Source organism: Danio aesculapii, chromosome 19, assembly GCF_903798145.1.
Source record: "Danio aesculapii chromosome 19, fDanAes4.1, whole genome shotgun sequence".
Taxonomy (NCBI): domain Eukaryota; kingdom Metazoa; phylum Chordata; class Actinopteri; order Cypriniformes; family Danionidae; genus Danio; species Danio aesculapii.
In genome coordinates this window covers 46,905,972-46,924,612 of record NC_079453.1, presented here as the reverse complement: position 1 = coordinate 46,924,612, position 18,641 = coordinate 46,905,972, and the positions used below count along the sequence as shown (strand labels likewise).

Here is an 18,641-nt window from a genome sequence, read left to right as displayed (position 1 = left end):
GCTATAATGATGGTTATAACTCAAAAACAATCATCTCTTCTGCCCCGCGTGTCACAATTTGCAACATCTATCACTGCGGGAGCCAGCATTTAAGGCTGTTTTGTGAGTTTCCTTGCGCCGGATATTTTTCAAAACCTTCAGCGTTTCCAGTCAAAGCCATAGATCAGCCACAGAAACAGATGATGAAGAACTTTTCCCTTTATTGGTAACCCGTCCCGGCAGCAGGTACAGCTGGCATCACATCTGAAGTAGGCCCTTTTTCTCATCTGAATTTTTGCTCCTCTCCGAGTAAATAAGCGTGCTGGAGTTCTGCCAGAAGGCCGATGTCTCAAACAGCTTTCTAATAAATAGCTCTCGTTCGGTTCCATCTCAAAGACTTTCATTACACAGTCCATTACTGACTTCTTTCTTCTTAAAAATCCCTGGTATCAAATGTGTCCACAATGAAATTGGAAACGAACAATAGATGCAAACCACCACTCCAATATTTTAAAATAAAGTGACCTCCATTAAAGTAATCCCATTTGCTGACTGTATACCTGATTAGGGCAGAAATAATAGTTTTGTTGTTGATTGACAGCTATGGAGGTTAAGGAGTAAAAGCCGATGCATCTGTTTATGTTGGAAATTAATAGCTTTTTTTAATGTGGTGTAAAGTATCTTATCCTGTGTATGAATTATCCTCTAATAACCCCTAAGCGGTGGATTCTGACGCAGTGAAGTGTGGAAGGCATGCTTAGCATTCTCTCTCTCTGCATAATGGGGGGGGAAAGGGAGTGTAAATCTGATTCAGTCACAATCCATCTCATGCAAATGCATGCACTGAAGGGCCAGAGCTTATCATTGAGCCTTATTGTAAATGAAAAGGTACAAGTGTTTAGATGTGTGGCTCTCTGTTGCACAGTTGCAGATTTTGAGTTTTCGGTGAATGTAAACAGTGGCGTTCGATGCCAGTCAACTGTTTTAGACAAATTGACAAAACAGAAATATATAGATGCAAAAACCTCTGAAATGTCCTCTGAAATTTGTATTTTTATCAGTTTCCTTTGTGTATGTTCAGTAATATCTCTTTTATGGCAGAGAATAAGTCCTTTTCCTGGTCTTTAAAGTAAAATATCTCAACATAAACAAAGGAGGCTGAGAAAAACGTTCGTTTTTGATGGAAATTTCAGACAGCACTTAGAGATTTTGCATTGAAACTCTTCATATTTTTACTGTTAATGCCTACTACAGCGGTTCCCAAAGTGGGGGTCAGAACACCTCGGGGAAGTCGCGGGATAATGAGTATATGACTATTAGTATATCCATAGTTTATCCAGAACTTACAAAAGTTAATAGTAAGTTAGTTACATAAAAAAAATCAACATGCACATTATTCTTCATTGGATTGCGACTCCTGGGTCATTACGTTAGATTAAAGACACAGCAATAGGGTCAGATGGAGCAGATTGATATCATGGCACTACTTTCTAACACCTTTGCGGCACTAACATAATTGAAATAAAAAACTGAACGTGCAGGATGATCTCCGAGTGGTGTTCTCTAAAATAAAACAAAGAATAGACTTCGGCCTATTGGTGTGTGTGCATTGTTGCGTGCAAGATTTGTATATTTATAACCACCTCAGAGGATATTTTAGGGGTCGCGGGCTGAAAAGTGTGGGAGCCCCTGGCTTATTTATTTCTCTTTTTTCCTAACGTACTAATACAAATAAAAAAAAATAAAAAAGTGATTAAATAAAAATGTGAAAATTATTTTAAAGTATTATTCATAAATTAAATGTATGTTTTATTACATTTCAGAAAAAATACAAACATAATTTTGTAAATATGTATAAAATAAAATAATTTAAATAGAATAATTACATTGTAAAAAGTATTTTTTCAAACTGCAATATAATTCTAAAATGATAATAATTGCAATAAAATTCTTTAACATTGTTCTTCGTCTTCTTCTTCTTCTTCTTCTTCTTCTTCTTCTTCTTATTATTATTATTATTATTATTGTTATTATTAACTAGCCCACTACACTGCACAATTCTGATATGTCTCTTTTTCTCCCTCTTGTTCTAATTGATTTAATAAAAAATATATAATTTTTATTAATAAAAGATTAATAATAAAATAAAATTATGAATAATAAAATTATTTTTTAAAAGTATTAATAAATAAATGGTTTTATTGAATTAAAAAAATAAATAAGTATTAATATAATTTTGTAAATATAGTTAATGCATTTATTATGTTGTAAAAAAGGAACGTTTATGTTAATATTTAAAAAAATCATAAAATGATTATAGAATTTTTTATTTTTTTAATTAATTGAACTGAATTAAATGAAAACAATGCATTATTATTATTATTATTAATATAGGGCGTCACAATTGCACAGTGGGTAGCACGATCGCCTCACAGCAAGAAGTTCACTGGTACGAGCCCCAGCTGGGCCAATTGGGCCAATGGGCATTTCTGTGTGGAGTTTGCATGTTCTCCCCATGTTTGTGTGGGTTTCCTCCGGTGCTTCGGTTTCCCACAAGTCCAAACACATGCACTATAGGTGAATTGAACAAACTAAATTGTCCGTAGTGTATGTATGTGAATGCAGGAGTGTATGGGTGTTTCCCAGTGCTGGTTTGCACTGGAAGGGCATCCGCTGCGTAAAACATATGCTCATAAGTTCATTCCATTGTGACAACCCCTGATTAATAAAGGGACTAAACTGAAAGAAAATGAATGGATGAAAGAATGAATGAATATAGTGAATTTTATTATTATTAAAATGATAATACATGATAATACCTTATTTTATTATTATTTTGAAAGTAAATCCATTATTACCTATATCAGTCTGTGTGTGCACGTTTATATAAAAAAATCTTACAACAATAATACCTTGTTTCTGTTGCTTTTTCCTTATACGATATTCTATTTGATCACATGCTTTGAACATCATTATTGTGTAGTTGTAATCAATCTCTTAAAAACCTTTACTGAAAAATATACAGTTGAAGTCATAATTATTAGCCCCCCTTTGCATTGTTTTTTGTTTTCTTTTTTAAACATTTCCCAAATTATGTTTAACAGAGCAAGGAAATGTTCACAGAATGTCTGATAATATTTTTTCTTCTGGAGAAAGTCTTATTTGGTTTATTTGAGCTAGAATAAAAGTAGTTTTTAATATTTTAAACACCATTTTAAGGTTTTAAGCTATTTTTTAATAGTCTACAGAACAAACCATCGTTATAAAATAACTTGCCTAATTACCCTAACCTGCCTAGTTAACCTAATTAACCTAGTTAAGCCTTTAAATGTCACTTTAAGCTGTATTGAAGTGTCTTGAAGAATATCTAGTCAAATATTATTTACTGTCATCATAGCAAAGACAAAATAAATCAGTTATTAGAAATGAGTTATTAAAAGTATTATGTTTAGAAATGTGTTGAAAAAACTTATCTCTGTTAAACAGAAATTGGGGAAAAAAATAAACAGGGGGGCTAAAAATTCAGGGGGCTAATAATTCTGACTTCAACTGTATATCATTGAAAAAGATATATATATCAGCGTACAACATACTTGTCTATCACTCAGAAACAGACTCCACTTGCTTTGTACGTGTTTTACTTTATACCTTGATCCACAAAGATGATCTCAGGACTGGAATATCCAGATTTCTGGGTTGCTTTTGATCCCCCTATTCAGAAATGCTCTCTTTGATCATCTCTCGCAGCTTCAGCATCGAGCCCAACTACGACTTCTTGTACATCTATGATGGAGCGGACAGCAACAGTCCTCTGATCGGGAGCTTTCAGGACAGCAAACTTCCAGAGCGAATAGAGAGCAGCTCCAACACCATGTACCTGGCCTTTCGCAGCGATGGATCTGTCAGCTACACAGGATTCCACCTGGAGTATAAAGGTAAAGCCATCTAGTCCAAAACATCAATTATAGAAGCTGCTGTATTGCACATACTGTATGTGGATGGTGTCAAAATGACTAGCCTTTCAATGAATTTTTTTAAAATTCTCGCCATATTGACATACACCGATGCTGTGTTTACACAAGACATGGAACACGCGTCAAGTCCTGCGGAGCGAATGATGCAAATGTCACGGCTCAAATGACGCGAATTGTGTGGCGTAAATGGCGCGAATACTGCATTGCAAATGGCGTGATATGCACGAATGGCGCAGCGCGAATTGAGCGTTTTAATCTGAACTTAACCAGTTAGGAGCTTGCAATTGTGGGGGTGTGATTATGACGTAGTGCCTGCTGGTGTCCCGGGGGAAAATCCTCCTGCCTACACCGACAACAGTTTATCAAACTGGTCTCGGCTCAGTCCGAAGCACTGCTGAAAGCTTCCATCATCCAGGTTAAGTTTCTGGTGGAGTTTATGAGCTCACAGAGCTGGGTGCACCTCTGAAAGCGTCTAGTGGACCCAGACATGGCTCCAAACAAATCAATGCTGTTTTTCAGCCTTCATAAAGCACAAAAACACAGCTATTTTCTCAATAAAATCCATGTTAGCCGTTTAGCAACAAAGCTACAGTCACCGGGCAGACAGAGGCCTGTTCTGAAGTGAATTTGACGCGCGAATGAAGCAGATTTTCATGCACAAATGTAAACTCAAATGTTTACGCATCTATTTATGCGTGAATAGCACGATTTATCCACGTGTTCCGCATCTGGTGTGAACGCAGCATTAGTAACTCATTTCAGATTTGCAAAGATGTAGACAGCACCCTCTAGTGGATGTGTCATCTGAAATGGGCAACACAACGTAGCTGGAGCAAATTGTAGGCAAAGACGTGTATTTTTAATGAGCCTGATTTGGAATATTCAGTGTGTATAAACTATTTTTACTGAAAATCTGAATAGAATAGTGCATTAGTATGCAAATTGAGCAGTTTCTGTTTGCCAAAAGTGGTGTAACGCGTGGCATAAAATGGACTTAAATGACAATAATATCGTTTATTGCAATATACCGTATATCATACAAAAAAAATAGATATAGTGACAGGCCTAGTCTATATCGATCTGATTGGCTTCTGTACTAGAAGATGGGGCTTCATTCTCTCTTTATATTGACAAACTCTTATTAAGTCATTTCAGATTTACAAAATGTAGAGAGCACCCTCTAATGGACGTGCCATCTGAAATGTACAACACAATGTAGCTGGAGCAGATTTTAGGTAGGGATCTATATTTTTTAATGAGCCTGTTTTGGAATTTTCACTGTGAATACACCATCTTTACTTAAAATCTGAATAGAATAGTGCATTAGTATGCAAATTGGACAGTTTCTGTTTCCCAAAAGTGGTGTAACCCGTGGCATAAAATTGTCTTAAAATGGCAATAATATAGTTTATTGTAATATGTTTTGGTGCTATATATCGTACAACAAAAAATAGATGACGTGACAGGCCTAGACTATATTGATCGATGATTGAAGGCAGAGCTTCATTTGCCTTATTGACTGTTACACTTTTCCAAGTGGCATGTCTTGTGTATTATATAGTCTTTACCAAAGAGGTTCACAAAACAAAACATACCCAGAGTAACTCATTTCAGATTTGCAAATATGTAGACAGCGGCCTCTAGTGGATTTTGTCATCTGAAACGTACATCAAAACGTAGCAGGAGAAAAATGTAGGTAGATGCATGTATTTTTAATGAGCCTGGGTTGGAATTTTCACTGAATACGCTATCATTACTTGAAATCTGAATAAAGAGTTCATTCATATGCAAATTGGCCAGTTTCTGTTTACCAAAAGTGACGTAATGAGTGGCGTAAAATGGTCTTAAAATGACAATAATATTGTTTATCGCAATATATTTTCGTGCTATATCTCGTACAACAAAAAATAGATATCGTGACAGGCTTAGTCTATATCGATCGATGATCTGTACTAGAAGGCGGAGCTTTATTCAACATATTGACCGTTATACTTGTCCTCATTCAAAATGATACAAGTGACATGTCTTGTGTATTCTATAGTCTTTACCAAAGAGGGATGCGTATCTGAAATATACAATAAAACATATCCAGAGTAACTCATTTCAGATTTGCACAAACGTAAACAGTCCCCTCTAGTGGATGTGTCATCTGAAACATGCAACAACTCATAGCTGGAGCAAAGTATAGGCAGATGCATGTATTTTTAATGAGCCTGGTTTGGAATTTTCGGAATCTTTACTGAAAATCTGAATAGAATAGTGCATTAGTATGCAAACTGGGCAGTTTCTGTTTACCAAAAGTGTCATAATGAGTGGCTTAAAATGACAATAGTATTGTTTATTGCAATATATATTGTACAACAAAAAATAGATATTGTGACAGGCCTAGTCTATATCGATTGATGATTGGCTTCTGTACTAGAAGGCGGGGCTTCATTTTCTATATTGACATACCCTTATTAAGTCATTTCAGATTTACAAAGATGTAGACAGCACCCTCTAATGGATGTGTCATCTGAAACATTCAACAAAACGTAGCTGGAGCAAATATTTCAGTGTAAATAAACTATTTTGTCTTAAAATCTGAATAGAATAGTGCATTAGTATGCAAATTGGGCAGTTTCTGTTTACCAAAAAGATAAAAAAGTTATTCAGAACTGGCTAAAACAAGTTCGTAATTAGGAATTCCAGACATTTGCACAATGCCAGTTTATAGACGTTATTGGCTGCCTAGAAACACCATCTATTTCACACTCAGATACTGTAGTTTTGTTGAGAACACGCTGTATTTTCATGCTGCACAAGCAAATCCTCTTGCATGAGTTTTTAATGGATGAGGAGCCATGCTTGAATTGAAATGATAAGACAGATGCCATTGTTGCTGTTTGTATCACTTGCTACATTCACATGGACACTTTTTAGCACAATTAAATCATTCCCATTGATTAATTTCAAGCATTGTGTTAACATGAGTGTAAATAAAGTCATGCGGTAACTTACACGTCTCAAGCTTCAGATGGGATTTGATCTTCTGACATGCACACGCTGCATGAAGATAAAGTTTCCTGCTGTTTGAGGATCCTTCTGTTTTTCTTTGTTTTAATATTTATCCATTTCTAGAGATGAGAAGTGTATAATGCAGCACAGTGTGTTTTTATCAAACTGTAAAAATGCCACGTCCCATGAACAAAAGGTATTATATGGATGAAATATCTCCTACAACACACAATCTTCACCAAGTAGTGAAAGAAACTTGAACTTTACTCAACAGACATTTTTGTCAGTTTTGATCTGATGTCATCAAGTCATTTCTACTAATCTTTTCCAAGCCATTCTTCAACATCATGCTCAAAACGTTCCAGTTTCTCCGATTAATCTGATGTCATATTGGTTTGATTAGAAAAAAAGTTTAAACCAAATTGGCCAATTCTATTTTACTCTGTTTTACCTGCTTATAAATGGATTACTTTGGTTCAAATGCAGCTACTGTGTTTCCAAATGGTGCGGAAGCTTTGACAAAGGGTTGCCAAATCTGCATAGAAAACCCTTGAATTTCTAAAACTAGCCCATAAGTATCAACATAGGTTTCCATTGCAGGAGGACGGTCCTCTATTATCAATAGTGTTATTTGTCCATGTAGAGTCAAATCAATTTCCAGGAGATCTTCTTTGGGTAAAATTGAATTTTTTGTGGTCACTCTTGGCTGAATTTGCATTTGCATCCAAATTTGATCTCAGTTGAATCTCTAAACTGAAAAAAAAACATGTAAACATTGTAAAACCGGCTCAATTGCAAATAAAATCTGAGGACTTGGCAACACTTGCCTTTGAAGCTGAAATTCTGATATGTTAACGGTCATTTGGTTTGAACCAATCAACAAGATGGCATGCTTTACTAATCAGAGAAGAGTGTGTTCTTGTAGAGGCTGAGTTTATAGAAACTGAACTCTTGAACCAACTATTTAAAGCACTTTGAGAAAATACATGATCCTGCAGTGGATTTTATGAGGTAATAGTTTTATTTCCAAATGAAATTTTAATTGGATTTGATAGATTCTGATTTATTCTAATGCATTCTCTTTGACGTGGTTACACGTGTGACAAATGGATTGTTTTGGTCCATGTGAATGCAGCTATTGTGTAATGCTGGGGAAACTTTGACAAAGGGTTGGCAAATCTTCATTAAAAACCTTGAATTTCAAAAACTAGCCTATAAATATCAACAAAAGTTACCACTGCAGGATGACAGTCCTCCGTTATCAAAACTGTGGTGGTCCATATAGGGTCAAATCATTTTCCAGGAGATTTGGCTGATTTTGAATAGCATTTGTATCCCCTCGGTTGAACTGTAGACTGAGAAAAACAAACATCAATATGGTGTAAAACCAACCCAATTGTAAATAAAAAGTGGGAATTTGGCAACACTTGCCTCTGATGCTAGAATTCTGATATGTTAATGGACATTTGGTTTAAACCAATCAACAAGATGGGCTGTTTGACCAGTCAGAGAAGAGTGGAGAGGCAGGGTTTATAGGAACAAATCTTCTTGACGCAACCACTGCAGGATCAGCTCTTCTTGAAGTGCTTTAAATGGATTTTATAAGAAAATCTTTTTTCCAAATGAAATTTTAGCTGGATTTGAATAATTGTATTTCATTGTAATTCATTTTATTTGACTTAGTAACACATGTGACAAATAGATTAATTTAATCTATTTAAATGCTGCTGCTGACAAAGCTTGTACACAGGGTTGCCAAATCTGCATAAAAATTCTAAAAGGAGCCAATACATATCAAAATAAGATTCCATTGCAGGAGGAAGGTCCAGTTGTAAAACTGTGATGGTCCATGTAGGGTCAAATAATTTTCCCAGAGAATTTTTAGTTTTTGTATTTTATTGTATTATTTATTTTTATTTGGAACCTCTGTTGAACCTGCAGTCTAAAAAAAGAACATGATAACAATGTAAAAAAAAAAACTGAGGATTTGGCAACACTTGACTCTAAAGCTGAAATTCTGATATGGTAATGGGCATTTGGCTTAAACCAAACAACAGGATGGGCTGTTTGGCCAATCAGAGAAGAGTGGAGAGGGGCGGGGTTTAATAGACACTGAACTCTTCTTTCCAACCATTTAAAGCACTTTGACAAAAGCTCTTATCCTGCAATATGTCTTATGAGAAAATATATATTTTGGACCATGGATTTGTGTTACTGCATTATAGCAGCTTTCAAAACTAAATTAGCAACTTTTAAAATAACATAATAGAGACAGTTTTAGAAATTCAGAAGAATCTTTGAAAGTCCCCCCAAAAAAGTATTTTTCCCCAAGGAGGAATGTGTATGTTGTAAAAGTAATGTAATTTTCAGCCAGTAACCATCCATCCTGCGAGCTACGATATGCCTAACGTGATTTTCCACCCTTGCTTTTTCCTGCACCTTCTCTCCATCTCGCACAGCTAAGCTGAGGGAGTCATGCTTTGATCCCGGTAATGTGATGAATGGCACTCGGTTGGGCAGCGACTACAAGCTGGGCTCCACTGTGACCTTCTACTGTGAGGCGGGCTACGTCCTCCAGGGCTACTCCACGCTTACCTGCATTATGGGTGATGATGGCAGGCCTGGCTGGAACAGGGCACTGCCCAGCTGTCAAGGTAGAGTCCGCAAGTGAAGATGGATGATCAGGGGTGCTTTTACACCTAGACGTTTGGGAACGTGGTGCGTTTGCCCCCTTAGATCGGTTTATTTGGGCATGTGAAACCCACAATCGTGCTCTGATCCAAAACAATTGGTCTGAGATCGGCTGAATGAGGTGGTCTCGGCTCAATTGAAACGAATTCTAGAGCAGTTCGGTTGTAGTGAGAAAGCAATAAGATCCAAGGAACTAACAAAGCAGGCTATAGCACAGTGTATGGATAGGAAATAGGCATATACAGTGGGTGACACTTCAAAATGACCATTAACGCCACGTGTGGTGCCGCGATGGTATGAAGTGTAAAAGAACGTGTTTTTAGGTGTAACAGCAGTTTGTGACTATACCACCGTGGGCACAAAGGGACGGGATGCAAACGGACAGAAATATACAGTAGCTGTAAATACCCTGCTACTTGTAAATGAAGATGAAATAATGAAATAAAGCATTATAATTACTTCATTAATCATTAAAAACTTGATAAGATGATTTATTATCCTTGTAAACTTAAGCACAATGATGATTTTTTTTTTAGAAATTAAAACTAAAGAAATAAAACAAAACTGAAATAAAAGTACAAACATACATACACAAATAAATGAATAAATGCATAAATAAATACATACATAAATAAATAAAGCAGTGTTTTAGCCTAAATATAGAGAGATGTACAATGTTTGTTATTCCAAAGTGATAGGACAGTCAATAAGCTTTTTCATTTACAGTTTACATTTAGATTTTCTTTGTTGATGATATTTTTCTCATTTAATGTCTTAATTATTGTACATAAATAATAAATGAATAATTAAATAGGCCTGAATTATTATTTATTTAAAGACATTATCAGCGAAACACTGCAAAACGGTCTGACGCATGGTCTAAAGAGCTCTTAAGTTGAATGCTGCTTCATCAAGAGCATAAAAATAAATTGACCTACCGCAAGCGGATCAATAAAACTTTAATGTTCTCTTTCAAATTATCATCGTGGTTTTTTACTTTTTAAACTATTAATAGCTCAGTATTTTTGTGTTTAAATTTCAATTTCAGTCACCTTTCATACGCTTGTGAAATATAATGTGTGCATAACAGCATAAAAAAGGAAAAAGCTGTCAAAAGTTAAAGCTAAACAACATCAAAATTAGCTATATTAAAATACATCAGAAGTATAAAAAGAAAACTCTCGTCAAAACTGAAATTAAATGTGAGTTTGAAAGTTAATACAGGCTTAGGCAGATAGTGAACAAACTCAGCGTTAGGCTAAGATATGTGCTTCCCTTTAATGCACTGAAAAATATTTACGACCGACCGAGAAGTGGTTCCAACAAAAGTACCACCCAACAGCAAATATTATATTCAAAGCGCACATTAAATAATTTTATTAAAGTAACCCACTGATCTGTATATGTATATATTTATATATATTTATGGATGCTCGTTTGGGTTAATTTTCCCAACTGACAATGGCTATATGGCCATAAGAAGAGAGAATGATGAGTTGAGATATTGTTCCTACTGGTAAAAGTGTGTTTTATGTTGAATACCAAAGTGAAAGCATGCTGTCTAGCTGAACTATTACAAAAATATACATAATATCATTCACTTTTTGGTAACTGGACTTCTGATATAGAATCTATATGTATATTTTACAATCTTTGACGATTGAAATGAGACTCTGTATAAGAGAGTCTCAATTAAAATACACTTTTTCACTTATAATGTCTAATTTCTCATCATTATAAGTTAAAATAGCAACATATGAATAACAACATATGAGCGAAATCACTGAAAATAAACCTTTGACCAGTGTGAGGAGAGTTTACTCACACGTGACTTGCTTCAACTATTTTGGTCCATTTAGAAACTTTAACCATGTGAAAGCAAACTGCATCAAGAACAAAAACACTGTAACAATTCTAATCCTTTCAGTTTCGGAACAAAACAATCGATCTACTGGTGTAAAAGCAGTCTTATGCCGAGTTCACACTGCATGATTTTCAAAGTAATCGTGTCACAGGTGTTTTCACACTGCACTGCTTCAATATCTGGGCTAGCGTTTTGTCGCTGCTTTGTTTACACTGCAAGATGGATCGGCGACAGGGGATTTCACATTGCATGACTTTACAATAGGAAGAATCGCCGACAACTTCGTCCAAATTACATCTCAGAACCAAACACACGTGGTATATATTTTGTTATTAACTACATAATGAGAAAGAAGCCTTTAATGGGGTAGAAAATGTACATTTTTGCTCACCTGAGTTTGAAGGGAATTAGCAATTTCTCTTTTTTGACTTTCTGTATGACACGTCAAACAGACATGGGTGCTCCTGCCAAATTCACACTAGTTTTTCCTCCATTTCTTGGGTCCAAATAAACCGAAAAGCTGAGCTCTTTTAACTTTTCCCTCAACCTCACGCTGGCCTGCAGCATGATTTAAATCGCTGACAGCTCCAGATATTTAGCACACCAAATATCTCACAGGCATCAGTGACGCTTCGGCGATTCTCTCAGATCGCTTCTTTGATAGTTCATACTGTGTGATTGTCACTCACGTGCACGAGCACCGATTTGCCTGTGATTTCAGACATTTGTCGGTGATTTCTCAAAACCTGTCGGCGAGTCAAAATCGGGGCTAAAATCTTGCAGTCTGAACTCGGCATAAGAAAAGCTAAACGAAAACATTTAACTCTTTCTGCCATATAGAACAAACAAAATGAATCAAACTCTATTAAATGACTCTGACTTCTACATACTTTGCCAGCCAAGATAAATTCTATCCAGGCTGCTGTCTCAAAAATAGCATGATCCTAAATGTTTGAGCTGAAAGTAATGAGCGTTCTGGGTGTTTGTGTGAACAGCGCCATGTGGAAGTCGCTCTACTGGGACAGATGGAACCGTGCTGTCACCCAATTTCCCGAGGAACTACACGACGGGACAGAGCTGTGTGTACACTATCGCCGTACCCAGGGAGTTTGGTGAGTAACTGAAAATTCGAAACAAATTTGGATGCACTTTCGGCATATTTAGCAAAAGACAGCAAATGGAAAAACATAGTGGGATTATGCATTTAAAGCGTTTGGGTTGTGTACAAATTGTTGAGGCTGTTAGTGAAAGCGATGCTATTTTGGGGCAGTTTGTGCCTGCAGTGTTAATGGAAATAAATGCAGCTCTGATTTAATGACAAAAACAGTGCTGGAGGATTTTGGTTTGTGTTGCTGGTCACTTTTTGGATGGTTCAGTTTTGAATAAATGCGGTTTAAGGGGTAGTTTGGCTAAAAATTTAGGTCTACACACTATTTTCTCACCCTCAAATGTTTCCAAAACCTTTTTGAGTTTCTTTTTTCTATGAAACACAAAATAAAATGTTTTCAAGAAAGCTGAAAACATGTAACCACTGATTTAGGAGGAGAATTAAAAATTATGGAAGACAATGGTTAGAACATTATATATGTGGCACACACACACATATATGTATATATATATATATATATATATATATATATATATATATACATATATATATATATATATATATATATATATATATATATATATATATATATATATATATATATATATATATATATATATATATATATATGTGTGTATATACATATATGTGTGTGTGTGCCACATATATAATGTTCTAACCATTGTCTTCCATAATTTTATATAATATATATATATATGGCAACAGAGACAATCTCTCTTTCTTTTTTTATTATGTTAAATAAAATAATATATAAAAAAACACAAAATAAGAAATTTTGATAATGTTCTAACCATTGTCTATATTATAGGTGGGCATAGATACATTTTTTAATTCTAGATTAATCTCGGGATGAATCTAGATTTAAATGGCTCATTTGAATTTTGCCGAAGGCATTCAGAATATGTATGCTACCCAAATAATACCTCTTTGAGAACAGGTTTCTCAAAGAAGGGGGCGCATTAGACCAGGGGCTCATCTCCTCTTTCCAAAATGTATCACAAACTGCTTGAGAAACTGATATACTATGATAATTGGTGATGAAAATAAATGATGTTCAATAAGATGTACTTGTGTTTACTGTTTATTCAGTTAAATATGAATTTTAAACTGTAGGACTACAAATTTTCGAAACACAGATTTTTGATTACCTTAATCCGGCTAAAGTCATAACTGAACTAAACAGAAATGGAATTAAGACATGTGGAATATGCATATATTAGTGGCAATATTGAAGTAAACACCGCGATCAAACTATTACCGTCATGTAAGACTTTTCGCCATATTTTCCGACAATATCCACACACGCGAAACTGCCGAACTGCAGTTAAAGTCAGGCATGCTGCTGATTTGATTCAGAAGGGTACTTTTTTTCAGACAGCTCACCTGTCAGGTATACATCCGCGTTAAAATATCAAGGTGAAAGTCATCATACCTTGAGTAGAATAGAGCCAGCTCCCAACCCAACTTTGAGATTAACAGAGATATTTTTTTCATCGGACGAAAAAAGTCTCGCATTAACGCAGCACGTTAACGCCGATAACGGCCCACCACTATTATATATATATATATATATATATATATATATATATATATATATATATATATATATATATATATATATATATACATACACACAAACACACAACATATGAAACATCCTGTATAAACAAGAGATGACTTTATTAGGTACACCGTACTAGTACTAGGTTAGACCTGATTTTACCTTCAGAACATTTCAACAAGGCACTGGAAAAATTCCTCAGTGATTTTGGTCCATATTGGTCCTTTGGAGATTTCCAATTAAGTAAGATAACATTTTTATGCCAACTATCAGGGCTTGTTGTTGGGTTAACAGAAGTATGTCCATTATATTAGAATATACCAAATTGTAGTCAGGTTGGATGTTGGTTCCATAAGCACTGGAAAACAATTCAAAAATGTTTGACCAAAAGTCATGATGAACAGGACAAAACCAAAATAAATGTGCCAAAGTCCCTTCTGTCCCACCACATCTGTCACATTTAGGAGAGACAGAGGGAAATCTTTTACTCAATCTGCTTTTAGAGAAGTGAAGGTGATGTAAAACTTTAAATCGTATTAGTTTATCTCGAATTTATCAAACCTTTCTTTATTCTTGACAGGACTTCTTCCCAGATCTCATCAGCCACGTCTTCATTCAAATCCATAGCCCAAGCTGTCTTAGTGTGCTTAGTGCATCAAAAGCACGAACAAAGCTTGATATCAGATGTCTAGTATCAGCGTTAGAGGATAGTAAATTCTGAATAATATGACTTTCTGGTCTTATTTTTGTGTTTAATAAAAGAAAGAAACTCTGACAGGTTTGGAGCCATTGAAGGGAGTGTAAATTGACAGAATTTTCCTTTTTGGGTGAACTGTCCCTTTAATAGTTTGAAATGTTGTTATCAAAGTGTTTACAAATGTGGACAAACAGCTGAAATTCAAATAGGGTAACAGTCTGACCAATCAGAGCAGAGCAGGCTCTCGGAGAGGTGGGGTTTAGACAGTCTGGATCCTTGAACCAACTGTTTCAGACGCTGTAAGAAAAGAGCTGATGCTGCATCATGTGTGTTATAAGAAAATGAAAAAAGTGAACCTGAAAGGGAAGTCAATCTATAAATTCAAGGTCCTAGATATTTTTCACTTTATCACTTGATTATATGACACACTAAACATGCTTCAGCATTCACTTTAGATGTATCAAATCATTTCTTTTGAACCACTAGTAAACACTGTGCCCTTTTATCAAAGAAGTGTGCTTTAGTGGATTGAGTTTGCACTTCAGATCTTAAAAGTGTGTGTACTGTATGTATGTAGAGTTTACATTCTGGATTATAAATGAACACTTAAAAAAATTGTTTTCTACATAATACCATCGAGTATATAGAAAGACATGGAAATCAATGTGGAATTTGTACCTGATGAGATGTTAAAGAGGCAGTCAAATGGAAAAAAACATTATGTTACATCCTGAAAACACCACAGAAAAATAGATGAGAAGTTCCAAAATTACCAGACAACACTCTTAAAGTTATATTGAACACATCCACTTTTGGCTATAATGTCAAAATAAAACATGAATGAAAACAATATATCCAACATAGGCTTATTGTGAAAACGTACCCCATGTATATTTCTAGAGAGCGTGAACTATGTAGCCAGATCTATGTATGGCTGCACTGCATCTTTAAAATAAAGGTTATGGGGCAATATAGGCTTATTGTGAAAACGTACCCCCATATACATTTCTAGAGAGCGTGAACTATGTAGCCAGATCTATGTATGGCTGCACTGCATCTTTAAAATAAAGGTCATGGGGCAATATGACGCCATTGATGGCCTCTGTTTCTTTTTGCGCAACCAGCTGACCGGTTACCTCCTTGTGGACGGCTTCTCCGCTGTTAGTAGTTTGCCCAGTAGTTCGCCATGAACGTCGGCGGACTTGAGATGCAGATAAAAGTTGACAGAAGAACAGTTCCAGGAAAGCAGGTAAAACAAAAGGCAAAGAATAAAATCAAGTTATTAAATCAACAAGTAATTAACAGGGTGAGAACGTGGTAAGATCTGAAAACATGGTAAAAATCAGGCAGCCACGAGGGCTTTTGTTTTTTTAGAATGCTTTTGAAAACACTATCAGTTGGGTTTAGGGAAGGGGGTGGGTCAATCGTTCGGTCAGTCAGTCAGTGTACAGCGACTTCTGGTGGATTTACGCAAGAACAACAAGGCCTAAGGGCACTCGCGAGAGACATTTGAGATCTGAAAAAGCATACACAGCGGCCTCTGGCGGATTTGCGGAAACAAACACTGCAAGAAAGCGTACCTTCTTGGATGTATTCCGTGCTCTCCAGAAGTGTATACAGGGGTACGCATCCATAATAAGCCTGGGTTGAATAGAACAAATGTAAAGTGTATCATTGTAGCTTTACCTGTGGTTGTTATTCAATATTACAATAATATGTATATTACAAAATTGTGACTTCATTATCATGCTTGTTTGTTCATCCATATACATTCAAATACACAAGTTCCAGAGGATATTGGTCTGTCTTACACTCTTTCACATACACCATATTCCATATAACTCCATATAAACGCCAGACACTAAACTTTTTTGCACTGCAACTGATGATTGAGAGTAAAAATTACAAATTGTTCCTCTTCCTAACAGGAATACCACTAACAATAAAAACTGCATAGTGTCACGGCTTTACCATCTAAAAATGTCTTTATAATGGAAGTCAATGAGGCTAAAATAGTCATCAACATAACGAAAAGGTAGTAAATCTGAGGGTATTGTTGAGTTTTTAAAAAAAAATTAAAGCATTTTCCCAAAATATGTGTCAAAATAAGGTTTGTCGGCAAAAATCATTCCATTTGCTGAAACATTGAGAAAGTTGTGGCAAAAATAAGACTCAAAATCACCCCAGAGTGGATGTCCAAAAGCACACAAGGGTTAGCAGCAACTTTTTTTTTTTCTAATAATTATTATTTATTGATTCATTAGTAACTACTCTAAGTGGTCAAAACATTTTACTTTCTATTTGCTATTAATATAAATTTCAACTAATATAATGCATTTGCATTTAACAAGTGTTCTGTGATACTTTGGTTTTCTGTCTTTTTCATGGTGGTGAGTCTCATCTGAGTTCTGCTGAAGTATTCTGTCTCCTGCATTCAATTCTATACATTCAGTCGGTTTCCTTGACAGAAAGAGTGTAGCTTAGCAACTGGGCTCATCGCCTTTCTTTTAGACTTGAAAGCCATCTGTCGAACGTGGACTTGTCTTGAAGGTGCAGCACAGTAAGAGTATTTCATATTCTCTGAGCGTCGTCCGTCTGGTGTCAGAGTCCCTGTGTCACTGCACAAAGGCCGGACCTGCCAAACCGCCTGCTGAGGAAGAGATGAAGATATGAAATGAATCTAGGGCTGTATGCAGCTCTGAGTCTGTGAATAACAGACTGGTAAAATAGTCAAACTAAGCTTTTTTTTTTTCTTTTTTTTAATAGCAATCAGCTAAAAACTACACATTTTAGCTACTTAATGTCATCCAAATCCATATGACTGACTTTCTTCAGCAGAACACTGAAGTAAATGTATAGAAATAGGTGAAATACTGAGTAAAGTATTTTATTTTTGTGTTCTTTGCTTTTGAGTTCTGCATTTGCTGGATAGGTCAGCTAAAGCTTACAACTTTTAGCTATTTAACATCATCCAAATCCAAATGACTGACTTTCTTCTGTGGAACACCAAAGTAAACGTATAGAAATAGATGAAATACTGTGTGAAATATCTTCTATTTGTGTTCTTTGCTTTTGCATACTGTTTTTTATGGATTAGTCAGCTAAAAACTACAACTTCTAGCTACTTAACGCCATATGACTGACTTTCTTCAGCGGAATACCAAAGTAAACATATAGAAAAATATGAAATACTGTGTAACATATCTTGTTTTTGTGTTATTTAGTTTTGAGTTCTGTATTTGCTGGATTGATCAACTAAAAACTACAACTTTCAGCTATTTACCATCACCAAAATCTAAATGTCTGATTTTTTCAGTGGAACACCAAAGTAAACGTATGGAAATAGATGAAATACTGTGTAAAATATCTTATTTTTGTGTTCTTTGCTTTTGAGGACTGTATTTTATGGATTAGTCAAATCTGCTACATGTACAGACACACAGTGAAGTGAAATTACATTACTCTTAGACCCTGGATGCATGGAAATAATGAAAATCACCACACTATGAATGTAAACATACACTTAATACAAATCATTGTAGTGAAAATTAAGAAAAAAAATTTAAGTACAGAAATGAGACTTAGATTGTTGTGACAGACCTATTTTACAGTATATAGTATTAAAAATAATTTGAGGTAGTTATTTTTGGTTTAACAGTAAAAATACAGTTGAAGTCAGAATTATTCACCCCCCTTTGATTTTTTCTTTCTACTTTTTTTAATATTTCCAAAATGATGTTTGACAGAGC

General features: G+C 35.3%; 1 protein-coding gene across 1 annotated transcript in view; it reads left to right on the top strand.

Annotated features, from left to right (window-relative positions):
• The window catches only part of csmd3b (CUB and Sushi multiple domains 3b), a 1,051,207-nt gene that overhangs the window by 678,418 nt on the left and 354,148 nt on the right, over positions 1-18,641 (top strand). The window contains exons 29-31 of the mRNA XM_056479206.1: positions 3,727-3,914; positions 9,410-9,604; positions 12,501-12,617. Coding sequence (XP_056335181.1) covers positions 3,727-3,914; positions 9,410-9,604; positions 12,501-12,617 — 500 coding nt within the window. The remainder of the gene's footprint in view (positions 1-3,726; positions 3,915-9,409; positions 9,605-12,500; positions 12,618-18,641) is intronic.